Below are 19,901 nucleotides of genomic sequence, written 5' to 3' on the forward strand. Positions count from 1 at the left end.
ATCAGAATTCAAGAGTGCTTTGGAAAAAAATATCACACCACGAGAACCCTAACCAGCACTAATTTTTTACTGTATTCTCCTTGCATATATGTTGCATGATTTTACAAATAATCAAAAGAAGGAAAGACTATGTTAATGTGTGTGTGTTTGTAAAATAGTTGCTGCTAATGAGAAAGAAAGTTTCGATTTTTCTATCCATGTCCACTTTTCTTGTTCTTTCTTTTCGCAACCTATTAGTTCTTTCTTCTTTCCTTTTCTCCTTTCTGTCTTTATTTTCGTGTATGTCGCTTAGTTTTAGTCCTACTTTGAAGTAAAGTACTAGAAAGTAAGAAAATTGAAAATTTAATACAGTGAAACCTCGATTTTACGTTCCCGGATTTTACATTTTCTCACATTATACATTCAATCCCACCATAGCAAAATGTTATAAAATTTTCCTCGATTTTACATTTTCCCATATTTTGTTTTTTAAGCTTTGTACCCTGCGAAACATAAAATTGAGGTTCCACTGTAATTGTAGAGGCAGATTGTAGGTAAAATGCATCAACCTGATTTGACATTTTCCCACATAATAAATTTAACTTTCTTGGTCCCACTGTATATTGACCTTAATGGAACTATAATCTTTTATTCAGTTGTAGTTGTGCATTTATATCAGATGCTGAGCAGAACCGTTCCTACTGCATCTTAAAAAATTGAAGTAGCCATTGGAAATAGTTTATAATGCACAGTTCATTTACAATAACTCATTGAAACGGAAGTGAAATTATGGCTTCATCAGGGTCCCAGGTTTTAGCCTGGTCGAGCCACAAGTTTCAAACTTTTTGTTGAGTTAATTTCTGTTTTGTTGGCTGTGGTAGCTCAGTTGTTACGGCATCTGACTAACATGCAAGAGATCCGGATTCGATCCCCAGCTGGAAGAACCGGGATTTTTGCACCTGTTCAAGCAGCTCCAGTGCCCACCCAGCATTGCATACAGTGCGTACCTGGAAGAAGGGCCTCACACTGTGATCAAGAAAGTGTGAGGCCCTAAATCGACACTTCTTAAAAATTGGATTAATTAATTCTAGGATCGAGTTGACTTCTCTTTGAACTGATACTAATACCAGTTACAACATTACAAATATGTGAATATTGTAACAGTTTATATTTGGCGTACACTTTTAGAAGGAACATAAGTTCAGCCAATACGCAGCCAGTGCTGTTGCACTGTTACCAAACCAACTGATAGCGGAAGCAAAATGCAGAGATTTCGCTGTGTCCAATATTCAGCTTTTTATATATAATGCATGCATGTGATAATTGAGTACAATGAAATATATAGTAAAGAATTCTGCACAGGATTATATCATATCACTGCAGCATATAAGAGAAACTCGTACCTGAAAGAAGTTTGAAGGTATTTATTGTAGAAGAACTGCAAGGTCATCATCACTCTCGTTTCTGTTTTCTGGCATGTTTCCCAGGAGATTTGAATAGGAGTAACCGATTTCTGTGGTAGATACTTTACCCTGTTTTATAATACGCAACACAGTATGCACACACACACACCACATGCTTCAGCCGTAAGTTCTCGACTATGAGAAAAAACTGTTTCAGCACGCACTTCTTCAGATACCATTACCTTGAAGTAAGAATACACTGTAAAAATAAGATTTCTGTCTTGTGAACGTGTTATTTTACCCTTGGTGCCTGTACTACTAGTACTAGGTTTCGAGAGCGACATTATTAATTTGATTTGCTTTATTGTACTTCACTTTTCTGTCACTTTTGGCTATTTGCCAAGGTGGGAATGAGTGATGATATGATGAAATTGATGGATGGACATTCACAAACATCCATGTACAGGCCGGGATTTGAACCTGGGACCCCTGGCATCATAGCGAAATATGCTAACCACTCCACCAAGGGGGCCGGCGGAACATACACTATTGCACAACTATCGAACATAAGGCTGTATTGCAAAGTGCACTACAACGCAAGGGGTCCCGTGTTCGAATCCCAGCCTGGGCATATGTGTTTGTAAGTGTCGCTTCATCATACCATCACCCATCCTCATCTTTGCGATTAGCCAAAGGTAGCAGAAATGCGAAGTAAAATAAATCAAATCACTTAATCAATCAATAAAGGCTGTATTGAATCGTCTCACAACTGTTCTTCGTGGTGTACGAGTAAAATTATCTTACATCGCCCTTGTTACGAAAACTCTGAACTGAAAGTGACTTAGGCTCGCAATGTTCGTGAACGCCCACAACAATGAAGGTCCATTGTGTATATTCAGTCGAATTTGACACCCATAGCTTTACCAAGACACAACAACTCGGCAGGGTCAACACGGTGGCAACGAAATAAAAGACTGGACACTGAAGGAAAACAAAAGGGTCATTGTGTGTGTGTGTTGTTTCCCTTGTTTCTTCGAGAAACGATAACTCTGGCTGTAGGCGACTGAAATTCATGGGACTTGGACAGTCAGGTTCAAAATGTTGTGTCCCATGTAATGATGAACCTTAAAGTTCTGAGTTTTATAAAAAAAACCTTCTTGCGCACAAAAAAAATACAGAACACGGCATTTAACTTGCACACTGCAGTTTCCTATAGCTTGACAAGTTTAAAAACAAGATGCTGCAATCCACTGTTGCGCACCTCACACCACATTTCCCCGCTCCCTTCTCCGTGGCGACATTGGTTCGCAGTGTTGCAACCTTGCCTATCCTCGAAGGGGCTTTCCAGAGCAGATTGTGGATTTCGTTGGACCCGGTATGATTTGATTTTCAAAGACAACAGTCACATAATTTGCCTCACGCACTCACCATTGTTCTAAAATGCAAACACACACACGAAACACACCACTTCAACAGCAGAGAAACTTCTCTGAAAACAAGAATCTCTTCCACACGAATGATGGGGTCAGACAGGGGAGAAAATAGTACCTGCAGTTGTGACGTCAGATAAAGAAAGATGGGGTTAAACAACAGTGAAATATTGTTCGCATACTGATATCGATAAGATATAAAATAGTGTAGCATTTTATGCACTTGTTTATAAATATTAATAAAATGTAAAAATAGCAAAATAATAATTTTAAGACACAACTCCGCAGTTGTGTTGAAATGCAGTATTTATGCTGTAACTTTAACCAGAATTTCTTTTAATGGCTGAAATATCTAATTATTATCATCTTCAGGATAGTGTATGAGTATGCTTCAAAGTAGTTGTGACTTACTTTCAAGAATTCTAAGAATGTGTTGAATCATAAGATTTTCCCTTAAACAATTAATCCTAACGTCTTCATATTTTATCTGTTTTGTGGCTAACAAAACAGTAAATACATGGTGGAAAACTTGGTCAGCAGTTGTAATCTAATGTTTGCATTATCATTGAGCTCACGTGTATCATTGTTATTTTAACAGGTCAAGCGGAGGAAAAGGACCAAAGCCTTTTGGTCGTTGGGGCTCCTTAAAAGATAGGAGGCACAGTTCTCAGGGTTCCTTAAGTAATCTTCCAGTGCCACATAGGGGAAATCCTCGTCTTTCAACTGACTCTGATTCTGGTACAGAGAGTGTTCAGACGTTCCAGAGGGCTGCTCTGTATGTGTTTGGGGAAAAAGCTCAAATCAAGGTTAGTCATTACTGCGTTGTAGTTTTTTTTTCCTGATATTTACATCTCCTTATGCACAACACTTTTACAGGTCATGTCAAACACTGATAAACAGCCCGTAATTTAATGTTGAATTCTGACATTTTGTTATTTTTTTTATTTATACCCTGGTTTTGTAAATTAAATGCCCAAATACAAAGTTTATTTTTCAAATAAAAATCCATTATATGCATCTGGTTACATGTGTTAAGGAAGTAAATTAACCTATTCAAGTTCTTCATGGAACAATTACAATGTTTTTTCATATTGGTAAATGTCTGTTATAAGTAAATTTTATTACACTTTATTGTAGGACCAAGTCAATGCCGATACCAGTGCCGACACTAAAACCCTAATACCAATAATTTGTAACATTTCAAAGCAGTTCAGAGTATTTATAAATTTTAATATACAAGTTTTCCATTTGAACTACATGATATCAGTCTACCAGTTTTGCTTTAAAATATTCATAATTTCATATGAGATAATCATTTAAGTGGAAAATTCATTTTTCCTTACAGTACTATTGCGAAAATAATAAAATTTATGCATTTTGCATAATATTTAGACTCCATGCAGATTCCATGGAACACTCAAGACTCCAGTAAGCATCGGCTGGTGTCATTGATTAAATTCTGATGCTGATAGCACTTGTACTTTAGCTCTAATTTATTGTTATCTGTAATAACTATAGAATATATATTACTAGTCTCATAAATATTAAGGATATTAAATCAATTACAGTGGAACCCTGATTTTACATTCCTCGGGTTTTACATTTTCCCGCATTATACATTCAATGTTCATGGTCCCAACGTAGCAAAATGCTATAAAATTTTTCCGTATTTAACATTTGCCCACATTTCAAGTTCTTTCAACTTGCTCCCCTGAAAAACTTAAAATCGAGGTTCCACTGTACATAAATCAATTAATCTAGCACGATTAAAATATAGTAATGCAAATACAGTGGAACTTTGATTTTCTGTTCCTGGATTTTACATTTTCCCGCATTACACATTCAGTCTTTCATCGGCCTCCAAGGTGAAGTGGTTAGCCCATCATGCTACGATGCCAAGGATTCCAGGATCGAATTCCAACATGTACATGGTTATTTGTGAGTCTCCATTCATCAATTTCATTATGTCATCACTCATCTTCATGATCGGTCAAATGTGGCAGAAAACCAAAGTAAAATAAACTAAATCAATCAATCAATCGATCAAACCAATCAATCTTCATGGTCCCAATAAAGCAATATGTTATAAAAATATTCTAGATTTTACATTTTCCCACATTTTGAGTTTTTGAAAATAGAGGTTCGGCTGTAGTTATTATTGTTGCTTTGAGAATTCAGCCTGAATCATTTCTTGCATTCTTTCAGGGCGTCAAAGCAGAATCTTCACCAAAGACTGACTTCATTCCTGTGGAATATTACGATGTAAGGCATACGAAAGCTTCTTTCAAGAAACTGATGAGGGCATGCATACCAAGCTCCCCAAACACTGAGCCAGAACAGAGCTTTTATAAGTAAGTAAAGGTTTCATTTCTTAAGTTAAGAAGCAGTGAATATTTGTGTTTAGGTTGGTATTTTGTGGCTTACATTAATTGGTCACAAACTCCCTTTTAAAGGGTTTGACATCTTAGTTTACAAGAAAATAAAGAATAATATGCTGCATAGTAGGCATGCTTAATGTAAAGATACAGTTGGCAGTTGCGGCAGATTTCGATTTCGCTTTTGACTTGAATGATTTGCATTTCTATAGTGACGCATGCTTTGTTTTCAGGCTCATTGAGAGTTCCGAGTGGCTGCAGCAGCTTCAGAGCATCATGCAGTTGGCAGGAGCTGTTGTGGACCTCCTAGACGTTCAGGGTTCCTCTGTCATGATCTGCTTGGAAGATGGGTGGGATATCACTACACAAGTGAGTAATACCAAAAACTTAAAGTAATCGTTACTTACCCGTATAAATTCATAACACTATACATCACATATATTGTGTACTGAACTTCCTATGTAACAAGGCTATTCCCTTCTCCATGTTTTTTTTCAGTCCATAATTCTTCTAACTATTGAGTTTGATGTAGTAGGTACATTTTGCTATTTTGCCCTATGATGTTTCAATTAGCTGCAACGTCCACCCGTGCTCACAACAACACTAACGTAACCACAGCAACACAGCGCAGGAGTACTAGCACTGGCTGTGTTCAACACACTAAACCCTGCAATTAGGTGGACGGCAAAAGTCTACCCATATGTGCTAACGTCTTGTCAGCCGTAGAACATGGACACAGAATTATCTCAGGGCTTGCTGGGTGTAAAGAAAGGTTATACCAGTTTTATATATATTTATATATGTTTATTATAATCTTAATAAAAGAATGTTAGCACACGTGTCTTTACCTGTACCACGCATGTGCTTTCACCTGTACCACCTTTGGTCTCGAAGAGATAAAAGAGGGGGGGGGGGGGTCAGGGAACATCCAATTTATTCCTCGCAGTGAGGTGCCAGGGGGAGTATGGAAGTATGGGGACCTAATTTTATTTAGGGCCTTGGTCGCCGCTGACGTCACGGGTTCCCCTGTAAGAGAGAGTAGGTTGTGTGTAGTACCCCCAACCACAGCCGGGAATTGGCCAAAACCGATAGGTACCCCCGAATAGCAGGTGCTGGGTAAAAGGATTATAGGATGCCGCAACACCCCCTGCGTTAGCGGGGAATTGGCAAGCCAACCGGTGTCTCCTATGCAGGGACGGCAGGTTAGAAAGGAAGGTCCGGGTGCTCCCAGTCAAGCTGGGCAGGTAGATCCTGAGCACCTATCAGCCGAAGCAAGCGGACCAGGTAGGTAGGTTGCTGCTAGGCTCTTCTTCTTCTTTCTTCTTCTTCCTTCCTTCTGGGATGGCTTCTAGTCTTCAGGCTGGGAGGCCAGTTAACCCTGGATGTTTGCCTGTTGACATCAGGGAGCCAACTGAGCTCCGGGCCTCGCTGCGCTGGCTTTATACTCGCGGTGGTGCATGGATGGTGAAAACATTAACTACAAGTACGCGTTGCTAACTCATTTTTTTACATATAGCAAACTTCGTACTGAGAATTATCAAGGTTTTGACATTCAGAAATCAGTAGTGGGAAAATCACTAGATGCACATGTTAATATAAACTAAAACTGTGTGCATTCAGACAATACAATTAATATTGAGCCTCGCAGGACTCTGCAATTCTAAACAACGAGTTGAACAGTGTATATGACAATAATTGATAACATTTACTGAATACAGCAACCACGTAGGGTCTAATAATAAGCGAAGCTAACAAACGTAGAGGTGGATCCGTTAGCGTTAACAGAATGCAGCGACCATGCAGGGTCAAATAATACGTAGAGGCGGATCTGTTAACACATTTAAACTAAAAGCGTACGCCTTGCAGGGACATTTAGCATGCATTCTTCATCCAAATCTTCTTAACAAAATATAATATGGCAACCACGCAGGGTCGTTAAATGTGGCGACCACGCAGGGTCGTTACATAGCGTTAATTTTACTTGTTCAGTAATTAGCAAAATATTTAAAATAATCGTAGTTGTAGGAAACTTTGTCTCCATAAAAGTATCTGCCAGGTGAAGGTAAAGTTAACCCCTGTACATTCACAATATCTGCCATTTCTAGAGGTCATGTGATCAGTTCCCACCTGAAATCACCCACCCTGGAAATCAAACCCAGGTCTCTTGCATGATGGGACCACTGCAGTTCTTTTATAATGAAGTCTGCCAGAATTTTTATTAAATTGCAAATGGTGCTCTCTGATACTAATACATCAGTAGTGTTATTTGCCCAATCTACTTTTTTACAAAGCTAAAGATGTGGTCAACCAATATAGGTATTTTGGTTTATCATTAAAAATTATCTATGATATTTTATAAGGAACCTATAACTTGGTGCAAAATTCTACCATTTTGTTATTATTTTTATGCAAAGTACTCTGGAGATAAGATAACATATTTATATTTGATTTTTTTCATATATTTGTCTTGTCTTGGTATTACTTTCATAATTAATATAAATGAGCCATTATAATGAACAATTGGATATTGATAGTTTTTCTCCCCACTATTCAAATGGCAGGTTTCATCTATAGCTCAGCTTTGCCTCGACCCACACTACCGCACTCTGGAAGGGTTCAGGGTATTAGTGGAGAAGGAGTGGCTGGCATTTGGACACCGTTTCAGCCATCGCAGCAACTTGGCAGCTCCATCTCAAGCAAGTGGTTTTGCCCCAACATTCCTTCAGTTTTTGGATGTTGTGCATCAGGTAAGAACACCCACGCATTCTAATAAATTTAATGCCAAGAAATATCCATGGCCAAGGATATTGTCACATAATTAAAAATGCAGTTTTCCATATTTACCATATTAATTACATAATCATTGACTTCATTCTTGTATTTTTCTGTTCATTTCTTCTAAAAGCAAATGCTGTTTGTTTTTCCAAAATAATAGAAACATATAATCTGTGTTAGAATTATATTTGCATTAAGTTGCAGCAGTAGGTTGCCTCACATTTTGTGTGAACAGTTGTGATTTGAATTCCCAGTATAGACATTGAATTTTACATTTACAACCCAGCATCGTGACAGGTAATGGGTAACCACTTGAAAGAAAATTCTTGTGTAGAAAAGTTACAGTAAAGGTCGATACTTGAATGAAGGATCAAAATTGTTACACAAAGGAAGATAATTTTCCACAGCAAATATAAAACAATTACATGATTGGAAAACTACGTTGTCTAAATTTAAGATAATTGTACTGTTATTGTGTAATAGAATGCGTAATTTCTCTTTTATATTTTTGTTCTGGTGAATATAAATCCTAAATTATGTAATATCAGCATGTCAAACAGTATATATATATTTATTTTTCTAATGCAGAACCCATTCGAATCATGGTCACATATATTAATGATATTATAAGACTTAAACGAGCTCTCGCCAGTGGAAGTGTCTGAGGTATCCAAGTTATTGGAAATCTGCCTCAGGCACAACTATTTTCAATTTCAAGACAAGTATTTCATACAAACAGAAGGTTTGGCCCGTAACCCTCTGTCCGCTCCCATAGCAAACATTGTCATGCACCTAGCTGAAAAAGGTATTCTTTACTCACCAGAACTCCGATACATACAATATGGCAGATATGCAGATGACACCTTGGTCGTTCACAAAAGGGAAGAGGAAATAGATCTACTCGTGGAGCAACATTCACCCCAGGTTGCAATTTACAGGAAAAACCAAGGCATCCTTAACTTCCTAGATCTAACCATCAAAAGGAGGGAGAACAAATTCACCACCACGGTCTATAGAAAACCAGGCGCAGGGAACCAGTATATCCACTCCCTTTTCAAGTACGACAACCTAACCTACTCCACCCAGCCAGCAGTGATAAAGCTAAATGGATTGCCTTCCCTTAACACCAGACTACATCCAACCGCCTAGCCAAGACGTTGAAACAATATGACATAAAACTCGCACACAAACCAATGAACAAAATAGCCAGTGCTCTAAGCAAACACAAGAGATCATTCCTTTCACCACTAGACAACCCAGGTGTATATGATGCCCAGTGTGAGTGAAACTCACACTACATTGGCAGATCCATCAGATCTGTCTCGAGGGAATACAACAGCATTTAGAGGCTGCAAAAAAATCGAAACCCACTACCGGGCTAGCAAGGCACCTCAAGTTCAATAAACACAGGATCCAAAAAGTTTGTTAGGCACACATCACACACCCTAATCAACACCAAAATCAAAGAGATGCATGCAATTATGCACTTTCCGCACGAGCTGAATATCGACAGCGGTCAGGTTCATCATGTTTGGCTCCCGCTATTACAACAGCTCAAACCCATCACGCACAGCAGACGAAATGGCTACACCAGCACCCCTAGCGGTAGTCTAGGAAACAACTGGAACCGGAAGTCTACCTAACAGTGAACACAGAGTTCCTAAGTGAATGGTGGCAGAGGCCACCGAAATTAATAGAACATTTACAAGTAAGTTTCGCAGATATATCTTTAGTAACTCGTTTAAGTCTTATATTATCAACCACGTTGTTTATTCCCCTCAACATGAATTAATGATATTCTTTTAAATTTAGTAATCCAAACTCAGAACTTTGAACACGCTTTGAACTGTTTAATACTGCATATTGTTTGAAGCCACATAATAAAAAATATGGGTTCTATAAGGATGACCACTAACACTGAATATATTTTTTCATATATCTTGTCCTTAAGAAAGCTAATTGTGTTTGTACTTTATATTTTCAGATCCATAAACAGTTCCCATTGGCATTTGAGTTCAATGATTACTATCTACGTTTTTTAGCATATCATTATGTGTCATGCAGATTCCGAACATTCCTCTTGGACTCAGAACTGGAACGAGTGGAATGTGGAATAGCTGCTGTAGAGGACAAGAGAGGTTCTTTGTCATCACATCATAAAGGAATGGACACAGGCTCTGACGATGAAGGAGTATACCCAGGTAAACTTAATTTACTAGGTATGCTGCTGTTTGTATTTATTTTCTATGCCAAGGAAGTTATGTTTATATCCATCAGATCCATCACATGGTTTGTTAAGAGAGGGGACGGATGTTGTGACTGACATGAACCAAGGAACATTTGATTTGATAACCCATAAGATTGCTTGATATTTTATCAAAATATTGCATCCAGTGTTTTATATTTCATATCTTGGCATGGATTTAAAGTTTTTCCTGTAAATGTAACATTTTTTAAACATTATTTTGCATTTTGCATGTTTCTTTAAAAAAATTAAATAAATGTATTGCAAGCTTTTGCAATGCAACAAGCACCTAATTAGATATTGCTACATCAATAAACTGAATCTCGGGAATCATCAAAGCAGATAGGAACTCTTAACAGGTTTATAGAGGCAGTTGTTGCAGAAAATGAATATGGTGCAGCATACCAATGTTAAAGCAAATTGATGCTTTTTTAGTGGGTGTGATTCTGCCTCTTATCACAAACATCAGTACCAATAAGTTCAAGTTTCATTTTTCCGTGCACTTTTTGTTTGCGATCGTTTCTGCCACATGTCTGGTAGCTTCGTCAGGTATGTACAGCATCCTCCCTGTACATATGCTGCATTCTAAGATATGAAATGAAATCCATGATTCTACATAACCGGGGAAATTTTCAACATCTGCTCCACAAAGTGCATGGGTGCATCTTGATTAACAACTTCTGAAGATATTCCTTAATGATCTTTTTTCTTTCAACTAATGTTAATTGGAACAGACCAACCAAAGGGTATTCTATCAATATGAGTCAAATTCCAGTAATTTTTACATTTCTGTGACTGGCATATAATTTAGTGTACGGTTATGACATTTTTTAAAATTATGTATTAACTAACTACTAACTAACTCTCTAGCCTTCTTAAACCAGAAGGTTTATGGCTGCAGCAGCACAGGCATTCCATCTGTCCCTATCCTGAGCAAGATCAATTCAATCTTTTCCATTCCTACCAATTTCCTTTAGGTCCATCTCAACGTTATCTCTCCATCTTGGCCTATTATTAGAGGCATGCATATTCCGTTTTTGACGAAATCACGAAATGTGAAATAACACATTATAATGTTAATTTTTCATGTTTCTGAAAGGTGTGAGGTGCATTTTCCTACCCTGTTTTGTCACTAAATGATGCAAAATTAACTACAAAATGCGAAATAGGCTCTTAAACACGAAATTTACTGTTTATATACCGACGCGACACTTTCTGAAGTCTGAATTATCCTGTGCGTTATGCAATTCACGGAAAATTGATTAATTTTGCTACAAACATCTGAGAAGCAAAAATGGACTCCTCTATACAGGAATAAACTTAATATTCTGGTAATGATTTAATGTGATATTACAAGGAGTATGTTTATTTTGCGTAATAGTGCAGTTTTTAAATCATATTTAGGATTATATTCAAATTTCTAAAACCAAAATGTCATTTTATTACCGCTTTTGAACTCTAAATTGACTCTGTTTTTATACCGAAATTTTGCTTTTTTTTACCAAAAATATGTGCTTCTACCTATTATACACTATGTTGCCATTCATCACCGGACACCCCTCAAAAAGTGCTCTGTATCGTCTGTACAGATCATACAACCTATAAAAGGCGTTGCCGGTTGAGAATACACTCATACCAGCTACTACAGTCAATATGGACAGACGACGCGAACTGAGTGAGGTGGAAAGAGGGATGATCATTGTAGCCCACAGATTTGGGCATTCGACCCGTGAGATTTCCAACAAATTTCAGATACCTCGGTTGACAGTGAAGTGGAAGAGAGAGGGGATCATGACATGCCGACCCAGTCCCAGTAAACCGAAAATATTCACAGATCGTGACCAATGCTTGAAACGCGTCGTGAAGTCAAACCGGAAGGCGTCGTTACAGATGGTGGCACAGGAGTTTTGATCGGCTTCCAGTAGTGCTGCAAGTGATCGTACTGTCCGCCAGGAGATCGTCGCACTTGGTTTCATGGTCGCACAGCAGTTCACAAGATGCATATCACAGCTTGCAATGCAACCCGTCAGTTACAGTGGTGCAAGGAACGCCGCCATTTGACTCTTGAACAATGGAAATCTGTCCTATGGAGTGATGAATCGCGCTACCAGATGTGGCGATCCGATGGACGTGTGTGGGTGTGGCGTATGCCTGGTGAACGCTGTTTACAGAACTGTATCGTACCCACAGTGAAATTCGGCAAAGGTGGCATCATGGTGTGGTCCTGCTTTTCATGGTATGGTGTTGGTCCTCTTGTTTTAGTTTGGGGAAACATGAATGCCGATGCATACCAAAACGTTCTGGACAATTCTGCACTACCGACATTGTGGGAACAATTCGATATTGGCCCATACCTGTTTCAGCACGACAATCCTCCATGTCATACGGCAGGCATTATCAACACGTGGTTCGAGGACATGGGTGTGCAAAAACTTGATTGGCCAGACCAAAGTCCAGATATCAACCCCATTGAATACCTTTGGGACGAGTTGGAGCACCGCTTGAGAGCCAGGCCATGCTGCCCAAAAAACACCACTGAGCTGTTTGCCGCTTTGCAGGAGGAATGGGGCAAGATTCCCGTCGACACGTATTGCAAATTGGAGGAAAGTCTTCCTCGAAGGGTTGCAGACGTCATTGCGGCGAAAGGTGGCCCTACATGATACTGATGTTGTGCTGCGACCGGATTAACATACTGATATGGGGTGTCCGGTGACGAATGGCAACATAGTGTATATTGGAAGTATAATTCATATACATACTCTGCTTTTTGTAAATTTCAAAATGTGTAATTTCTTTATCATAGTTACATACATTAATTAAGGAGGTGAGTAAACTTGGCCGCGGTGGCTCAGTCGGTAACGCGTCTGACTACAATGCTAAAGGTCCCGGGTTCGATCCCCGGCCGGTTCAAATCCAGGAACTTTTCTAACGATGGAAGCGGCCCCGGCGCCCACCCAGCGTCGAATAACATGGGTACCTGGGGGAAACTCTGGGGGGTAAAGGCGGTCAGGGGCATGATGCTGATCACATCACCCCCACTCACGACCGGATCAAGGAAGTGTGGGGCGTTACCCCCACACCCCCTATACGCCTTCATGGCGTGTTGCTAAGCACAGGGGAGCACTTTACCTTTTTTTTTTTTACCTTTTTTTTTAGGTGAGTGAACTTTGCTATGAATCATTTGCTATTTAATACCAGACCTGTAGAATGTACGTTATTGATGTGCATATTTTTTCTTTATCTGCACTTAACCCATATTGGTTAAAATTTCATCCGCCATACAACACCAACTAGCTTTCACAACATGTAGAGAGCATCAAGGAATGAAACTTTTCACAGTAATGTTTTTCTTATTGAAGCTTTGTTCTGATGCCATCAAAAATTAGTCATGGGTACTTCTGGGTTGTAATGATTCCATTGAAATTTAGTGGAACAGAATTGTCTGTGACTGCACATACAACTGTGTGGCCCAGAAACATGGTTACCACTGGCATTTATTTTTCTGTCAGAAAACAATGTCTTCCATTAGAGTGAAGTACCCAGGCTTACCCTTTTCTCTCAAGTTTTGCATTTATCACCAGAGAAATATGTGTTAATGATATTTCTCAGTTTTGTATTAAAAATAGATCAAGTTTTAGAGAGAGAGAGAGAGAGCTATATAGAAAAAGAGAGGGGGTGGACAAATAAGTCACCTTCGTTTTGTATTGAAAATAGAGAAGTTTTGGAGATATATAGATATGAGAGAGCTAGAGCTAGGTTGTCCCTATTATCAAGGGGAGAAGAGTATTTTGCCATAGATACCTTGTACATATACGTTATGTCTCTTTTTGTAGAACCAAATACGTATTGCATGTTTTGTTTCAGGTGGACGTCTTGCAGGCACAAACACAGGGGCCCATCTTGGCCAGTCAATATTTGATTATATTGAGAAACAGCATATCCGGTCACCTTTGTTTTTCAACTTCATGTACACTCAAGACACAGAGAATCCTGTAAGTATCCATTACAAGAGCACTTCCATTTCTACGATCTTTAGTTAATTTAAGCTGTAGCTGATGAACATGTAGCTTACTGGACATCTCTAGTAGCATGGTGGGTAATGATATCATCTTGTAATCAATGAACAATGCAAGTCATGCATACCAAGGTTTCGTAGGGAAGTATAAAAAAAAATTATGAACAATATCATTCTACATGAGTGTGTTAGTCACAATGCTACGTTGGCAGTACAAAAAGCAATAGAAAGTTATAGCAACTACAATGCAAGTATGATCTTGCGTCCCGATGAGTGAGTCATCTGTAGTAGTACATTTCATCACTTGATGGCATTTGGAATGACTGTTTTTCCCACGGAGGGTGCGAAAACTTCAGTGATCAACGTCAACCTTCATGCAGGATGGAAGTTACTCAGGAAGAAGAGCGTTCTTATGTGAAAATATCTGTTCTCCATGGGCAAACTGCCAGAGAATGCCACAGGGAGTTAATGGAAGCCATTAGGGACAAACTTTCTGGAATATGACATCATTCTCCACAACAATGCAACACCACATAAAGCAACATATGGAGATGGAGATGGGAAGTACTAGAATACCCACCATACTCACTGGATGTGTCCATGTGTGATTTCAACCTCACCCAAAATAAAGGAACAATTGCGTGGGAGACTGTTTCGGACTCTAGAGGACATTGCCATCGTTGTGGACACTTTGGGGGACTACTTGAAGGGTTCATAGGGTGCTTTCTGTGCACCTCTTTTGTTTGTGTACTGCCAATGTAGCCTTGTGACTCGCATGTTGAACAATACTGTTGTTTATGATTTTTTCTTTATTTTTCCCTACCAACCCTTGGTACGTGACCAGCATTCTTTATACATTGTTCAGTTCTATACAGTGTCGTTTTCTGTTTGTATATTTTGAATTTTTGTGTCGATCCTACAATCTCGTAGTTCTAAATAGTAAACAGTTCGGATTTAATCATCATTTAAGTTTGAGTGTTTCATAGAATCTGCAAAAGGCTACACACTACTTTCACAGAGTGAATATCCTAGAAATTATGGCAAAGTGCATAATTCACATTATTTTCACAACAGCATTGCAGAGAGAAATGAACTAGGTGATTAAATGATCATCTCGTGTGAAATTATGAATATTTTTAAACAGTAATACAGTTCCATTGGAATGTTTACATACTAAAATTAATAAATTTCTGAACTATTTTTGAATTGTTGCAATTTTCAAGTATTGGAGTTGGTATTGATGTAAATTGGTAAGAGTATCGTCATTGGTATCAGTTAGTGGTATCAACTCAGCCCTAATAAACATGAGCATTTAAAATCAAAACTTGGGTAGATTGAAATGGTGTAATTGCAGTATAATTCTTACATATTATTTATAAATATTCTGCACAAATTTAACTTGTTCCATTGTTCAAACATCCTGTATCATTATTGGTTCAAGAATAGTGTCGGCTCAACCATAATTTTAACTTCTTATTTTTGCAGGTGTTGCGACCCCAGTCTCATCTGTCAAATCTCGAAGTGTGGGAGTACTACCTGAGTGAAGAGCTGTCCCATGGGCCCAGCTACGATTTGGAAGTCATTCAGCTGGATTCCCAGCAGGAGGAGGAAGCCGAAGCTGCAGATGGCATCACAAGAAAAACTTCTCGAAAAGTTGTTACCATGGGGTAAGTATACAGTTTCTCTTTTACACTTCCGACAAAAATAGAGGTGTAAAGAAATGTTGCACCTGCTTTTGTTACTATTGCTGTAGTCAGTTAATTTTGAATTGTTGCAAATCGAAATATTGATGTTCTGAAATTTTTCTGAAATTGCTGTGGTGTATGTTCGTAATAGTGTAGAAATTAATCTTAGAAATTTGCAACCTGGGCTAATGCTGTTTAGTGATACATTGAATATATCTTGGACAGCTGAATCATCTTATGTCCTGCTACATTCTAGATTTTACGCAAGGTTAGATAATTACATTCCTGTTACCATCTTTGTAAGAGCATCTGACTACCATGAAGGAGACCTGGGTTCAGTACTCAGGTGGGCAATCTCTGGTAAGGATTTTTCTTGGTTTATGGGTGACCCTGGGGAGTAAAGGCAGTCAGAGCATGGTGCTGATCACACCATCACCTTCCTCACTTCCTATGTGCCTTCATAGCATGGTGCAGTGGACAGGGAAGGCCTTAATTGATCAATTAAGACCCTTTTTAATTCAAAATATATTGCTAGAAGACACAACCAGCCAAGAAACCTCTGAAGACAACAATGCAGGAATTTTCATATTTATCGCTATAAAAATTTGTATTTTCGAGCGCATAAATATTTTGTGAGAGGATGGAGAAGAAAGGGACTGACGGAAAAAAGAAAAGTCTCTAATCTGGATCTTCCTCAGTAGACTGGTGATGGATACATTTGGACCTGGTGAACAAGAGGCTTTGTTGCATGATTTCATTTTTTTTATGGGGAAATGGTTATCCTTTATCTTCCTTTTATTGTGAACAAACATACATTATCAAATTGGGGCATTCCATGTGAAACTGCCCCTAAACCTCAATTTTTAAAATTAAATGCAATACTGTAACTTTTTCCTATCTTGTGAGTGAACAATCTAAAATTGTATTTTGGATAAAAATTCAAGTATTATACATGATTAAGTTAGAAAGTAAAAGGTATTTTACATATTATTTGTTTATTTTAACATTTTGATTTGCTTGTGTTTCCTATTGTGTCCTACCCATGACACCACTGTTACATTTCCCCTTCAGCTCCACTAGAATATTCAAAGGTTAATTACCTTCTCTCTTTGTCTTAAATAATTTATTTTTCATCATTTGACAATTCACAGAAATTAAATATATTTCTTAAGTGAAGAAGCAGTATTTCATCTGTCCCACCCGTGACACAAAATTGTTCATTTATAGTAGGGATGGGCCGATATGAAATTTTGACCGATACTGATAAAGTACCGATATAAAATTTACTCATACCCAATATTCTACCAATCTGATGTAAAATTAGAAATGGTCCTTGAAGAACCTGAAAGGTTCATTGACCTCCTTAATAAATGTGTGTTTCAAGGTGACTGCAGTGAAAAAGAAATTGCATATTTAGACATTTACTTTTTAGAAACTAGGGTATGGAGATTATCCATAAAAATTCCAACAAAATGGCAGAATTTGGCACTAAATTATCAGATATTTATCAGTATATCGGATTGGTAAAATAATTTGTAATTTTACCGATATGTCTATATTGGCCGATACCGATAGAGTACCAATTAATGGGTCCCATCCATATTTATAGCTATAAATGTGGGAAAGTATTTTAAGGTTAGTTATATTTAATCAACAGTGTTACATTTTATATTTCATTGCTCAGAAACTGTAAGAAAAATGTTGCTTAACTGTCAGTAGAATAGTTAACTTTATATCAAAAATGTAGTTTGCATGTCCCACCCGTGACAATGGAATGCCCCAATTATATAGCATTTATGTCCATCAAAAGTACACATTTGTCTACGCTGAATGTTAAGAGTCTGGCAAAACAGTGACAGTTGTCTTTGCAGGTATGACGGACCCGACAGGAGCATACAAGATGCCTTCACATATTTAGTGGAGGAAATTCATAGGCTAGAAACAGAATTGGGCCATCTACCTCAGAAGTGGAAAGTGTTGTGGGACAAACTAGAACTGCCTACCACAGATTCTTTAACTGTAAGCATGACTTGTCATTTGCAAATTTGCTTTTGTTGCACTAGAATTAAGCAGTTGTATAGAAGTGCTCTCACTTGTAAACATTGTTTCACTTTCTGGCTCTTGCATTTCATAAATGTTCTGAATAAAACCTATTTCTCACTGCATGGTGTCAACATCAGCAACAGGAAAATAATAAACCTGTATTTTATTCTGATTTCTTTAAATATTTTCAGCACTATAGAGTGCCTTCATTACCACCGTCCAACAATGCTGCTTAACTGGTGCAGAAAATAGTTGAGGATATCAAAATAAAATACAGATAAAAGAAAAAGAATCTTGTTAAGAAAATATTCTAAAGTTATAATGTGTACGATAATTGAGTGAATTTTTATGATATCTACCTAGAAGTTGAGCAGAATTGGTAGAGAGATTGCATTACTATATTTTGTTTTCACATTTTTAATTTAGTAACGTGTCTTACATTTGAAAGACATAATAGAAATTGTTGTTAGAAGTAGAAAGAAGATTTAGAAAATGTCAGTCTTGTATGGACATTCATTGCAGCTGTAACACAAACTTGTAATGAAAGCTTCTCCTTGTTGCTTCAATATTTTCTAGTTTTTGCAGTCTCCATCATGTCACCCTGAAATTTACTTTCAGTACTGTAGAATGTAAGTTTCTGTATGGTCTTGCAGCGTCATGGATCGTTTACAACCCAGTTGGTTCGATATCATGGACGACTTGTTCATAAGAGGTCAACACTTGAAATTCTCATGAGAGGAAAGATGGTCGGAGCGTCTGAAACATCACATGTATACTCTCATCCTCATCGGTTTGAGCGATACAACTTTACGACTCCAACTTACTGTGATCTCTGTACAAATGTGTTGTGGGGACCTGTAAAGGTAAGCTTTTTGCTTAACTAATACAGTTTTGGTTTTGTATTATATTTCAGCCACAAAAAGATGGATGTGCTCTGTCTCAAAAGAAAATTAGGAAACGTTCATTTAATATTAAGGTTGCATTGATAGTGGTATCAGTGAAAACAGCAGCAATGCAACTTGACATGCTGCCCATGTTTCGTCTAATGAAAAAGCCACTTGGTAGGCCCTGGCCCTCACAGGGCTTATGGAGTTTAGTTTAGTTTTTAGATATTGATTCAGAAAATATGTGAGCAGCTGTAATTTCCTGATATCCTGGAAATGTTCACCTTTGCTCTGGAAATGATCCATGATTTACTTAAATGAAGTTATAATAGAACATATCTATTGAATTGGTCATTGAAAAGCTTTGAAATGCAGAAAGAGCAACAAGCTGTGTAATAGATACGTTACATACCACATTGGAACCCGTGCCACACAAAGTTTGCAAAATGGGGAGTTGACTTCATGGTAAAAGAGTGTAGTGAGTAAAGGTACTTCTCAATAGTGTGCATACCAATAGGATGCATGGGCATCGGCAGAGGAGGTCGAATGGGTCCATCATCCCACCCCTGAAAATTGGGATCATTCATTTTAAGTTACAAAATAGCAGAAAGCTAGTTTACTTTTATTGTTAATAACAGAACTAAAGTTCACTTATTTAGTATTCAACAAGAATGGCTGAAGTAAAAACTGCATTAGACCAAAAAAAAAAATAATATAAATTACAGGAATCAGGTTACATTTTTATATTCTACCATTTAATCCAAAGAATAAATGGTTCTATAATTTCCAAAAAGCCAAAAATTATAGTTTTTTATGAGAGGTCACACAACATAAACTTTATGACTAAAATTTCTTGATCTACATGTGTAAAAATTAATACAAAATACAATAACTATAAAATAATTCAGTTCACTAACTGTATGAAATGGAAAAAAATAGTGGACAACAGTTGTGTTGGTGGATCGAGTAGTAATAATAATAAATTTGGAATTAAATTTCTTTATATTTATTAGTTTACAATATTTGTTATTGTAAAATAATAATATCATCACGATAATAATAATTAT

The 19,901-nt window shown here is 37.7% G+C and overlaps 1 protein-coding gene across 6 annotated transcripts in view; it reads left to right on the forward strand.

Annotated features, from left to right (window-relative positions):
- The window catches only part of Sbf (SET domain binding factor), a 104,683-nt gene that overhangs the window by 64,148 nt on the left and 20,634 nt on the right, over positions 1 to 19,901 (forward strand). For all 6 annotated transcript variants that reach the window (XM_083136116.1, XM_083136119.1, XM_083136123.1 and 3 more), the window contains 9 exons: positions 3,411 to 3,618; positions 5,018 to 5,163; positions 5,421 to 5,556; positions 7,749 to 7,934; positions 9,947 to 10,163; positions 14,072 to 14,199; positions 15,708 to 15,889; positions 17,779 to 17,926; positions 18,604 to 18,813. In XM_083136116.1, coding sequence (XP_082992242.1) covers positions 3,411 to 3,618; positions 5,018 to 5,163; positions 5,421 to 5,556; positions 7,749 to 7,934; positions 9,947 to 10,163; positions 14,072 to 14,199; positions 15,708 to 15,889; positions 17,779 to 17,926; positions 18,604 to 18,813 — 1,561 coding nt within the window. The remainder of the gene's footprint in view (positions 1 to 3,410; positions 3,619 to 5,017; positions 5,164 to 5,420; positions 5,557 to 7,748; positions 7,935 to 9,946; positions 10,164 to 14,071; positions 14,200 to 15,707; positions 15,890 to 17,778; positions 17,927 to 18,603; positions 18,814 to 19,901) is intronic.

This window comes from Lepisma saccharinum, chromosome 1, assembly GCF_977018435.1.
Source record: "Lepisma saccharinum chromosome 1, izLepSacc3.1, whole genome shotgun sequence".
In the NCBI taxonomy this organism is placed as follows: domain Eukaryota; kingdom Metazoa; phylum Arthropoda; class Insecta; order Zygentoma; family Lepismatidae; genus Lepisma; species Lepisma saccharinum.